The sequence below is a fragment of the Harpegnathos saltator genome, unplaced genomic scaffold, assembly GCF_003227715.2.
Source record: "Harpegnathos saltator strain DR-91 unplaced genomic scaffold, Hsal_v8.6 scaffold4, whole genome shotgun sequence".
NCBI lineage: Eukaryota > Metazoa > Arthropoda > Insecta > Hymenoptera > Formicidae > Harpegnathos > Harpegnathos saltator.
In genome coordinates, this window is record NW_020230205.1 from 657,375 (window position 1) to 670,072 (window position 12,698).

General features: G+C 49.4%; 1 protein-coding gene across 2 annotated transcripts in view; it reads left to right on the forward strand.

The window, feature by feature from the left end:
- The window catches only part of LOC105188703 (uncharacterized), a 59,856-nt gene extending 48,162 nt beyond the window's left edge, over positions 1–11,694 (forward strand). For both annotated transcript variants that reach the window (XM_025301054.1, XM_011150302.3), the window contains 5 exons: positions 7,219–7,426; positions 7,572–7,737; positions 8,008–8,280; positions 8,685–9,097; positions 9,427–11,694. In XM_025301054.1, the coding sequence (XP_025156839.1) occupies positions 7,219–7,426; positions 7,572–7,737; positions 8,008–8,280; positions 8,685–9,097; positions 9,427–9,571 (1,205 nt within the window). In that variant the 3' untranslated portion in view covers positions 9,572–11,694. The remainder of the gene's footprint in view (positions 1–7,218; positions 7,427–7,571; positions 7,738–8,007; positions 8,281–8,684; positions 9,098–9,426) is intronic.
- The last annotated feature ends 1,004 nt before the right edge of the window (positions 11,695–12,698 follow it).

Here is a 12,698-nt window from a genome sequence, read left to right on the forward strand (position 1 = left end):
CAAGCCGCAGGATGAATCAACGGCCCTACGTGGATCGATAGTTGCGACGCCGATGAGAAAGAATATTAATCGGCAGGGTTATCTGAAGATACGGACTGAAGATGGATGGCGGAATTTAATTGAATTACTCGTTATTGCGTATGATTGTCCGGTCGGTAATATGATTAAAAAGTCGCTGTAGATGGTCTCCTGAATTCCAAGGTTTTCGCTACTTTGGCATCTCGGGCAGAATCACGCTAGAGAATCTCGAATATTCTCTAAGCATCTTGGCCTTTATTCGGATATCTTCAGGACACCGCCTGAATATCTCGAGTATCATAAGGATATTTCGGGGTTCTATTCGTGTATTTTGATTATTATCTCAGTATTTCGTGCGCTATCTTGGTATCTTGGACTCGACCCGACATCGCTTACAATAGGGACTTCTACAATTAATATAGATTACAGTCTCCGATTGCGTCAAGAGCAATTCTGTCTACGAAGCTCTTCACCCTTTGATAATTAATTCTTCCATTAAAGTGCGGAATGAATTGTTCTTTACGTCGCTATTGAGTTTGCTTGTCTGCGCGATGGACTTTTAATCACGCTCTTCCTCTTTCTAATATTCCTGGAAGCTTCAATCCCAGAGGATCAGTACCGGGAGAATAATATTCAAGAGGAACGAGCACAACAGGACGTTTGTCCCAGAAAGGATCGGGATATTAGATATGACAAATTACGTTGGGGATGTTGACTCTTCAACGTGCTCCACGTGTACGTAATGGCACCTTAGTTGGGCAGTAACATCTGCTTCAAGTGGCTGCGTCGTAAGCAAGTTAAATCGATCTTCGATTCCGCTGCAGCTGTCGCCTCGATCGTCTGGCGATCGTTTTGACAAACGCTACATTCCCGAACGGTAATATCATACGCGAAAGCGTTTTATATCACAAGCGGTCGGTCCAGGGAGTACATCAAGCTGGCATCCCGATATTACGTAAAATGCGCAAATCTTTCTATCGACGTGATGGAACTTCTCATCTTCTCGGCGAAGAGAGAGTTACGTAACTGTCATTATAACTTTGCTGTCAAAGTATCTTACACACACACACACACACACACACATATTCCATTTCTCCAGTGCGACAAAAATAAAAAACGAGAAACTTTATAAAATAAATTATAAATATTTAAAATGAAATAAATTGTAGATTTATAAATTATGGATATGATATCTTATAGATAAATTGAGAAGCTTCAATCGATTCTCCCTGCTACATTTTGTCTTATTTCCTTTTATTGCGAGAACATACCATACGCTTGATATTTTGTACCTGGTCGGAGTGAAGTCGACGGATAACGTTCTTCAACTTTATGATCGATCGAACTTACCGGTTCGATACGCATTAAATCGAGGCGGGGCGCTCGATCAGTCGAAAACTCTTTCGCGACAACGTTTTATCGGGTGACGGAGAGCCGGGAAAGTATCCGTCATACATATTTCGCCCATCGCACTTTCCGCTAAACTAGGCTAGGAAATGCATGCATTAGGCACATCGCGCGCGCGCGCGCGCGCGCTCGCCAAGGTGGTGGGTATATAACAGCCGCAAGAAACTGCACTGATCGGAATCGCATCGCCGCGAGCGTATCTCGTCTCGGAGAGATTGAAGGGGAGAGAGATATTTTCACTTCAGACACTCGAACGGTTAGAAACATCCTTGGTCAAGGAATTCGTGAATACAAAGTAGGGAAACGTTTCCATGTTGCTGAATATGCCCGAGCGCGGCGGAGAGAAGGACAGGCGCGAGGAGGAGAGGGAAAGAGGTTTCGAGGCTGCCTGCAGCTCGTTACTTCCGGTCGACGGACATCTATCGCCGACGATACATCGGTCCACGTCTCTGGGTTAATAGTACATGTTCGACAGCCTCGCAGCGGTCCGATCGACAATCCAACGCGCCTTTTTCTCACGCCTGTTCCTGCCGCGCTCCTTCGACCCCTTATAACCGTGTGTGTGCATGTGTGATTGGTGCAATAATTAATCAATAATCATACGCGGCAATACGCAGCCGATGCTGACGCGTCGCGGCGGTTAATGTACAATTGTTTTGTTACCGATATTGTCGTCATTGATTATCGTCAGCGTTAATTCAATACGTATTCTGTAGACTGACCGCTATATATAGCACGGCGTAAACATAACGTCACGCCCGGGCGTAAATAAATAACAAAACTTTTGATCAGTATCATCGGCGAGGTCGATAGTAATCACCCAAGATAAACAGGCTGCGCCTGATGAAGGCACGCCGGCGATGGCCGCCGGCGTTTTCAAAAAATTCTATTTACCGGATGATTAAGAGCTTATTCCTGGTCAGCTTGCGTCACCGCTTGTGAAATTGAATTTTAATGGCTTCCGACACGAGAGCTCTTTTCCATCGGGCACAGTAGATATTACAGCATTATCCAGAGCTCGACAAGTTTCAGGTGAACCCGGCCGAGCCGGGCCGGGGCTCGCGGAATGGTATATCGATTTCAATCCTTATCCCTTTTATCCTTTACTTTCGTTATCTTTGTCGTTCACTCCTATGTGTGTTAACGCTCCCTCCCGCACGCGCTGCCCGGAAGTCATTGCTGATTTATGTCCAAATTAAGAACTTGTCGTTTCCTCGCGTTTAAATCGCGCAGTCAAGGGTTATCTTCTCCTGCGGATCGTCGCGGATGCGACCGCTCCTGATTCTCTGGCAGATTCGTGCGCAGGATATCACTTGGAACTGTCGCGCAACTGTTGCGCGTGTTCCAGCTTTGTGAAGGTCCGTTGTTGAATATTGATTTATTTATTCAAATCTGCGTTTCGCGTCTCTTCGAACTCGTCGCCGACCCGGTTGCCGGGGGTGCTTGCTTGATTTATGGTTTCGCGATTTCGTAGAATAGCAACGCCTCGGCACGATCGCAGCGGGCATCACGACGTTAGAGGTGTTGCACGTTGCGGTCGAACGGAGCTTGCTTTGGCAGGCTGGTTTATCGATTCTGCCCCTTTTCCTCTTTGCTCCCTACCTACCCTTTAGCTTTGTACACGCTTCGCACACAAGCCGGAGTTACAGGGTTGCTGACGTACTCGTAGCGAATTTTCGCGCGTCAACCCTGGTCGCCCAACGTTTCCGAGGCTACGATGATCGGAATGCGTCCTAACCGCCGTAGTCATTGCGAAAATGCGTCGCACAGCAACTGTGAGCGATTAAAAATACTTTCTCGTTGCCGTACACACATACACACACACACACACACACACACACACAGCACGCGTAGCGCAGTCGGAAAGAACGGATTTAATTACGCTTTGTTTCGCTCTGCTTCGTCCCGGGCTCTGCTTTTCCCAAAAAATTGCTCTCTCTCTCTCTCTCTCTCTCTCTCTCTCTCTCTTTCGAAAGGGCTGTAAGGCCAACTATAAATCGAGACGTGATAAGTAACAAAGACGTCGAAAAGACAACGCGCGGTCGCGTACCGAGCGTTGTCGTTTCGACGCCGCGCGTCTCGATCCAGCTTCGAGAGCTTGGAAATAACTCGAGTGTCGTTGATGTCATGAGATTCGCACAAAAGAAAGATATGCGGGAGATATCAGAGTTCTCGAGATGCTTGTAAACTCAGAAAGCTGGATTCCGCGACGCTAAACGGAATCGCTCGCGCGAGTCGACGAAGCTCGCGGAGTCACACAAATCCGCTCGGCGATTTGATATCTACGATACTCCTCTTCTTCTTCCCTTCTCCTGCCCACTCTCTCTCTCTCTCTCTCTCTCTCTCTCTCTCTCTCTCTCTCTCTCTCTCTTCCTACTCGAGTCTTGATATTCAAATGGTACGGTATACGTCGTCAGTCGCCGAGAGCTTTTAGCAAAGATCATAATCCACGAGGCAGCGGGCAAAATCGGCGGAACGGTCTGGCATTCAACAGGCCTCGAACCAGTGACCTAAATCCGCGGCGGTTCGAGATGAACGCTTTTCTGGGATCGTATTATCGGTCGGTACGTTCCCGCCCAATATTCTTTCCAGCTCTTTTCCTCGTATCGGCGCCGTACAAACGGTATCGCACACACTTTCGAGTCGGCAAAGTGACCAGGCGGGTGGACGACCCTCGGTGCTTCGGGCATCTGCGTATGTATTGATTGTCAGATTGCTCAAGTGTTATATTCCAGTGAGAATTTCTTCTTTTTCTTCTGCATATTACGATCCCCGCCTCACCTCGACGACTTCTTCTCCTTTTGTCTCTCAGTCCGTATATTCGTAAAATATACGCGTACAATGTGAACATCGTCGCTGTCCTTTAACGTTTGTCTTACATTTAGCAGGGCAGAGTTGCGTGTTTAGCGGAAAGCTTCCGTATTGTTTCGAAATGTCGCGCATTGTGCAAACAAATGACTCGTGCGCCGCGACTGCGAAATCACCGAAACGGAGTTAACCCAAATCCATGCATATCGTAACGGTATTTTCGAGGGGACGAATTATCGGACGACCCATTTTCACCCAATGTCGCGCCAGCCCTTTTGACCGACGTGGAAACGATAACGCTCGCTCGCTCGCTCGCTCGCTCGTTCGCTCGCCCGCTCGCCCGCTGAGCGTCAAACAGGAAAAATAGCGTTGCCGGATGTCGATAAGACCCGCCCCTATCGTTCCGCGAGTCGAAGGAAAAATGTTTCGTTCCGCTGCGAGCGGCATTCGCGCGTCGACGTGCGAACTCCTGCGAATTTATTTTTAGCGTTCGCTTTGATACGCCGAACTTTCTCACCTGGCCCGACTTCTCGGACGTCGACATGATGCCTGAGGGGTCGTGCCCGTGAAAGTTAAGTGCCGCGCAAATTTGCCCTTTATAAAATTATGTTCTTGCCGCGGCAGTCTCTCTCTCTCTCTCTCTCTCTCTCTCTCTCTCTCTCGGCGAGATCTTTCGACTCGCGTCTTCGTGAAAGTCCCACTTTTCTGCGGAAAATATCGCCATTATGCTCGTTTATGCAAACACACACATCCACAAGCGCTCACCGATTTGATCGATGAAAGCAGTCTTCCCATGGCGAGAACATCGCCAAATGTTTTCGCATATTTCGACGCTTCCTCTCTCTCTCTCTCTCTCTCTCTCTCTCTCTCTCTCTCTCTCTTTCTATGTGCACGTTTCCGCTCATTTAAATCCGAGACTTGAATAGAGAGAGCATTCGCGAGTTTGATTTTCTTCGACTGTCGCTTCACACGGACAGAGTCGGGGCGCAGGGAGGGGAGGGGGAGACACGAAATGCACGGATTAGCCTACTTTCTTTGCGCACGGGCGGAGCAAGAAAGGGAGCGATCTCTGTATGTTTGACTACGCCGGAATGCAGCCGTTTGATTATACTACGCCCGTCTAATATTATCCCCACGGTCTGTTCCGGCGGACTCTCGGGTTGCATTGTGCGCAAATTTAATACCGCGTAATAGCAGTATGCGCACAGCAGGTTCTACCGCGGTAATATACCTCAAAATTTCATTGGCAACCCTATACACAGGGTCCGCCGTGGCGCGATCGTTAGGACGTATAACAGGCGCAAGTCGATGTACCCAATCGCTCGTTACACACAACCTGTCGATGCGCGTGCTAAATGCGCAATGCTGATATCTTAACGTTCTCGCGTGTATATTGACGCTCTGCGAACAGGGGCATCTCTCTAGTCGGTATCTGAGTACCTGGGTGTACTCGGGTGCTCTGGCAGCCGAGCACTCGGGAAATGCATTTGAAAAATTTAGGTAGCCGGGTGGAAACTACTGGCGTGTACGTCGCACAGTGCCAGAAGAAAGGGAGAAGGGAAGTTGCGGAAAAAGTAAACCGGACAAGAGAGCGGACAATGCGATATCAACAGGCGGGGAGAGAATGTACCGATGAGAAAGCCGTAACTTCGGACGGAAACGATGTCTTCGTTGCAGTTTTACATCGTCGCGTAAAACTCGTCGTCTTCGAGCGTGTTTTGCACGACACTAAATAGCTTCTACGCGGCGAGAATTCTGTAAGTCGAAACCCCCCGGGGGGTTTGCCGCGCCGTTAATTTTACGGGTATAAGGACAGCTGACGGTGAGAGAGCACATGGAACAACCTCCTCGAACGTGGAGCATCCACAGGTTGTCGTCTGACCCGACCTAGCATAACCCGAGTGATTAAGGACGTTGAATCAATGGAGAAGGAAGGTTGAATGATGGAGACGGCCGAAGCGAGAGGGGATTTCAGTGACGCTGGTATCTCATGAAATCATTTTGCGAAGCTTCTCCGGGAGTAGGAAACTTGTTAAGTTCAGCCGCAGCGAAGTCCTTTCAGCGCAAAATATTTCCCCGTGCTCTATCTGAAATATTGAAGTTATCGAGCTTTCAGCTACATTCTTGTGTCGTCAAATTCCTCTTTTACGGCCGCCTTTGAATAGGACCTCCCGCTCGCGCCGCGATCGTGAAAATTGGAAGCAATTGCATCAAGGAATAATCGTTCCCGTCCTTCGCTGAAAGGGATCCCGGTCGGTCTTAAAAATGGCCCTCCAGCTTCCCTAATGACGTTGCACAACCACGTTCCGCGGACTGTTTCGCAAATAACGGACCTTTTTGTGTGTCCCAACAGAGAGACGAAAAGTGAGTTCTACTCGACAACGGGAACGTTAATTTTCTCCCGCAAAATATTCCCCTCGTGCGCTTCGGCGGGACTCGGCTCGACAAGTTCGGTCCGCAGCGTGCGGTTGTTATCTCGCTTGAAAACGGCGGCGCGAACGTTCCGAAACGAATTATGCATTTCATAGCTTCGTCCAGATATCGCGCGCTCTGTTGCTCTTAACCGCTGAAGGTAGGCTGGAGAAAGTGGAATCAATACGCGCGGTCACAAGCGTCTCTCAGCACGATACCAGCCGGCCAAGCTCGACGAGAAGCTGCGGTGTGCCGTCTCTATACGCGCAACCTCTCCCTTCATTGTTGCTTAAAGTTGTGGCTCTCCCCTCTCTTCCCTTCCAGCTCTTTTTCCTCTTCCCCCTCCCCCCTCTCACTCTGTCTCTCTCTCTCTCCTTCTCAGCCTCACATGTCCTCCTTACTTCGCATGGACTTTTTGCTCCTTTCAACGGCGTGTTTCTCTATTTCGAGAAATCTCGCATTCATCTCGAGTATACTCTACGGGCTAGCGGCATTCTCGACTCACACAAACGCACGCGAAAGCATTACCTTCCTCCGTTGCGTGTGGAACGAGCGAATCTGTTTGATCTACAGGAATGGGGAGTGTCGGCAGCAACGTGACAGGGACGACGACGACAGACCCGACGACGTTCCTGCCAGATGCAACGCCGACCCTGAGCGAGCGCGAGCAGCTCAAAATCGATTTCTACAAAACGTACGACTTGATGACGGGGGTACGGATCGCCGCGACCCTCGGCGGCTTCTTCAGCTTGATGGTGTTGCTGGTGGTGTACAAGAGCAGGTAACGGCTCACGGCCGGTCACGGCTCGGTGTATCGCGAGAGGAACACGCTTATCATCGTGTACCTGATATTCACCAGTCTTGGTGAATACCAGGTCTTGGTCGTCACGAAGGTAGAACTAGAATATGGTTTGTGTGCTCATCAGATGCAAAGCGAGCAAGCAACTGGAAGATCCGGCGCTGACTGCGGCGGCAGCTGCTGCGGTCGCGGAAGCTGAAGCCGAAGAACAAGCACTCGCCGCCGCTCTCGAAGCAATCGCCAGGTTACCATCCAGGCCGGATCGTGGTCCAAGAAGGTCGTTGTGCGTCGAGGTAAACTGCGGCCTCCAACGTGTTTCGTACAAGTCGGACATGTTTTTGAACGATGTTTTTGCAATCACATTTTAAATTTCGATGTTCCTTCTCCGTTGTCTCGAGAAACAGAGTCACGAAGTACAGTATTAATTCACTCGCTCCGAGTCACCGGCGGCCTTTACCGATGCGCGCCGATCTCGTGCGGGAGTAAATAAGAGTCGCGTCTCCAATTTGTGATTGGTCCCTTTACCAAGCACTTGTAGTAGATAGAAACGATGTTTACATCAGATGAACCAGTCTCATTCACCCGTGGTGCCACCTCGCTTCGCCTCAGTCGGAGGTGGGTACGACGCCCTGCTGGCACCGCCAATCAGGCAACCGAGATTGGCTCCCCCCGACGATCACAGAAGATGTAGCTCGGTTACCTGTAGCAGTACTGGAAGTAGTTATCTGGAACGAAGGGGTTCAGCCATGGCGATGCCGTGCCTTCCGCCTCCTCCATCCTTTCCGCGTCACGCTTACGATGAGCCGTGGGATTTATATTACCCTATCGATATCCAGGTAGACCTGACACTTGCAGCCACGACACTTTCTTTCGTTTTACCATGGAGGTGCCGCAAACATTTGCCGATGTCGAGAGATAAATTGCACACCGATCTTTCCTTGTCTGCTGTATAATTGTGTTCCGTAGCACTGTCAACCTCGCCGAGTGTAATTAGATGTCATAGTACTTTCGTGACGCTAGCGCGACTTTGCTGTTCCTCCCTAAGATTTTGTCTTAGTCTAGCCTGTCCATGTTATACATGATGATAAATTTGACAATTAACTTGACCGTAATTAGCGCTAAATAGCATTGTTATGACCTAGAGTACTCGATGGCTTTTAATTCGAATGTCCAATATTCGTTCTTTACACCAGCCTGTGGAGTTGGTTCGGAACTAATCGAAAACTCCCGTTATGAGCAGGTAATACAGCCAACTCCGGATTTATCGCCGTGCGGCAGCGAAGCCGGTCTTTACAGCGGCGCGGTCGGCAACCTTATGGCGGCATCGTCGTCAGGTAGAAGGGCGCCATTGGCGTCGATGGGCAGCGTGGATCCTCCTGATCCGGATTCTAGATCGCTCGGCTCCGACTCTGTGTTCCTGAAAAACGAGGAAGAGGAGGAGCAGTGCGTCGACACGGAGGACGAAGTCTCAGGCTTCTCCACAGACTCGGAGGCGCCTGAGCCGAGTTGTCGGCGGTTCTTGCGGGTGCCTTCTAAGAAAAAGCGGACCCTCGAGAGATGGGACGGGTGCGCAGGCTGTGTGCCCAGACGACGGGCCGGTAGCAAACCCTGCCAAGCGTGCTTGACTATCAGCGCTGCCGTTGAAACCTCTAGGTGAGTTACCGATTAGACAAGCTAACAGTACTGGTGTTTATGATTCCTCATCAACGGATGATCATTGGTCATTCAATCAGGACTGTTCCAACTCGACACTTATCAATCGGTCACGGATCAATTGAAATTGATAGGTTAGGTTGGCTCAGGTTTAGATTTAGGTTAAGTTGGGTTGGATTAGGTTAGGCTAGGTTTGACCGATCTGATTGGTTCTGGTTGCGATTGAGATGACATGTACTAGTAGCTGTGGTTCACTCAATTAACTGTCATTTTTGTCAAACGGACATCTCCCCAACAGGCTCGATTAATGAATGAGCTTTTAATAACAGGTCGCAGCCAGTTTCGACGACGACCAGTAGCAGCCAGAGTAGCGTGGCGTCCCCGCCGTGTTCACCGCCGATTGAGCTCAGACACAGACCACCAGCGCCGTTGCCACCGATCCCGCCGATTTGGTCCCAGGAAACGCTCTTTTAGGATGTCTATCGTAGCGAGCATGTCCTTCGATCTGTTTTTACCGAGACACCAAGTTGGATATACGGAGAATGTCAGCATACGAGGAAATCATTTGCCCGAAAAATCGAGCCGCAGTACTTGGTCCGATCCCCAAACTGCCTGGTTGTGTCACTAAAAAAGTAATAATCTTCTTGGGCTCCATCGCCCGTTAAACATTGATTTCGCGTAGACTCGTCGCGAAGATTCATTCATTGCATCGAACAGCGGACCTCGGTCTTAATTCAGTCGGATTCAACGGGAACGTCGCATTGAATCATCGTCGGAACATCAAAATTTCGTTGCGACAAAATTGCGAATAAACAAAATCGTAGCTTCGGGAACTAATCGTGACAAATGACAAGCAGAAATGTTGTCCGAATTATTGCGTGAGAGATGAGAGCCATCGAAATTCGCGCAGTCATGGAGGGAATAAGCGGGAAAGAGGCGAACGGTGGACGACGGGACGTGGAAGAAGCGAGAGGCGGAGAGCATTTTCGCTCGAACGCGAAGAAATATCGGAGATTTTCGATATTGCGACGGTACGGCCGCACCGGAACCGAAGCAAACTCATCTTAGAGCAGTCTGGATCGAAGCGCTTCGCGTCGACTCGGTGGTACACACGCTGTGGCGAGTACGGAACCCGGCTCGGATTATCCACTGGTCCAAAGGATCCGACTGCGAGATGCGTTTCGCGTGATGAAGCTGGCGGCGACTCAAGTTTAGTTTACCTGAGCTTTCATCGACCCCGACACATTTCAGACGTCTGTCTATCCCAGCGAAATAAATACGCGAACAATGCAGCGCCGGGCCGGTTTATCTCGGATTTCACGTAATTACATTTTGGACCTTAGCTACCAGCATCTCAGCAGCGGGCGTGCAGGCCGCGCAAAGTGTGCGGCAACTGGTTCATCCGAGGGATCGCAAGCCGCATCACCGCAACCTCATTTAATTCTAATCGACGGGCCGCTTTGTTGTTTCCTTCGTCGCAGCCATCCGTTATAGTGGGTGTTTCTTTGATGTGAGCCGATTCTCCCGATGCCGGTGTGTGTCGAGAGAGGCATAGGGCGCACGCTCGATTATATTCGTGATCCATTAACAACGAAAGCAAGCAAATGCACTTCCTCGTTTGGACATTCGTGACATCCCAATTGGCATCCGCAACAATCTGCAAGATCCGCAGTTTTCGCGGCGGGACGGCCGAATTTGGGACGAGGACGCGTGGTGATCTATATCGCACAAAAGAAACCCGAGAAACGAGCGGAGACTCGCTCCAAAATCGATCAGGGTGAAATCGTGAAACTCGCAGCTCAGGAGACAGTCGTCGGGGAAACCGCGACGAGACGGCGGACCTTACGACGACGACGACGATGACGACGGCGACGGCGACGACGACGACGACGACAACGACGACGACGTCGACGTCGCGGGGAAATAGGGAATTATTTTTATACAAGCGTGACGATAATCAAGCTCGTCGGGCTGATCGTGATGCTTCTCGTGGAAACAATAATACGCGCGCAATACTCGATACTGTACGATATGTCAGTGTAACATGTGATTGCCAACGGGACGAGCGGACGGACGAGTGAGAGAAACAACAAAAAGAAAAGAGAAAGAAACACAGAGGCTTGGGATACTCAGGAGCGGAAGGGGAGGAACGGGGAAGGCAGCACTCCCATTCGGATGGCCGTCGTACTGGTTTCCTCCGAGGCGACTTCACCGGCGGGGAACCGCCGGCTCGCCGCCGCGCCGGTCCAACGTTACCCGCCAGTGCCAGGAAATAAAACGTATTTCTATTCGTGTAATCTTGTAAGTTCTTGTAAGGTTTTGGGTGTACGTGTACGTGTCTATAACCCTCTTGCGTACGATAGATAAACGCCGTGCTCGACGGAGGGGAACCGGTAATAGGGTGATTACCGCAAACGGCCACGGCGAACTGAAGTTTCCGAAAGTTCCCCGAGTGCCCCAGCCGTATCTTCGCAAAACTGCGTTCTGTTTCATCGGTCGCCCCGGTAAAATGGAACGCTGTTGTTCGACAAATTCCTACCGCTGAGCCGGGAATATCCGATCGAACTCGTCATTTCGCGGGAAGCAGCGATAATACGTAATAATAATCAGGTGTCCGCTCTATTAACCCGAAAAAAGAAAAAGATATAAAATTCTCGAGAACAAACCGTACGGATAATTGGTCGATTCTACGAGGAGACAAGGCACAGCAACCGACCGACTCGGTCCTTCGCAATACCCGTCACCTCAGTGATATTAGCTGACGAGAAGCTCGCTGGGTGTAGAAAACCGAATTTATCAAAACGTTAGAGCGTCGGTGTAAAGAACAAAAAAAAGAGAGTTATATATAAATAGATAAGCATATTTATCGTTGACGGCGGCAATTTATAAGCGCCGTCTATTTTCGGTAAAAAAATAAAACGTAGTTCAACCAGACGAGCCATACCTCTCTCTGCATCTGGAGGCTTTCCCGCGTAAGCTAACATCACTGCCGGCGGGCCCCTCCCGGCGCGTGACGGCAAATTAATAAAACAAAAAAAAATCTGAAAAATAATACAGTAAAACATATGCGTAAGAGCGAGATGAACGCACGAGGACTACCTATCTATTGTTCTAGTCAGGAGTTTGTATAGTAGACGAATAAGACCGAGGAAATTATTATATATATACATATATATGTATATATATATATATTTATATGTATATATATATATATATATATATACATATATTGGGATAAAGAGAAAAAAATATTATATAATAGGACGCCACTTATACAGTGCCGCGACAGTACTTTTAGATAGGTGTACATACACATCGTGTTACGAAGCGTTACGTTGAACGTCGTGCACGACGATGACTCGCTTCTCCGATTGATAGGACGGAGGAGGCGAGATTCTAACGTCGTCTTTAGGTGAAGAGAGGAGACTTTATATTACACTGGCTGCGTTCCAAAATTCGCTACCCCGATTCGACGCCGGAGGCACGGGTTCAACAAGCTGCTAGGAGTAAAGTAGTAAGAGGGGAAGAAAACGCCGGAAGCGAAAGAGTGAGAGTGAGAGAGACAGAGAGAGAGAGAGAGAGAGAGAGAGAGAGAGAGAGA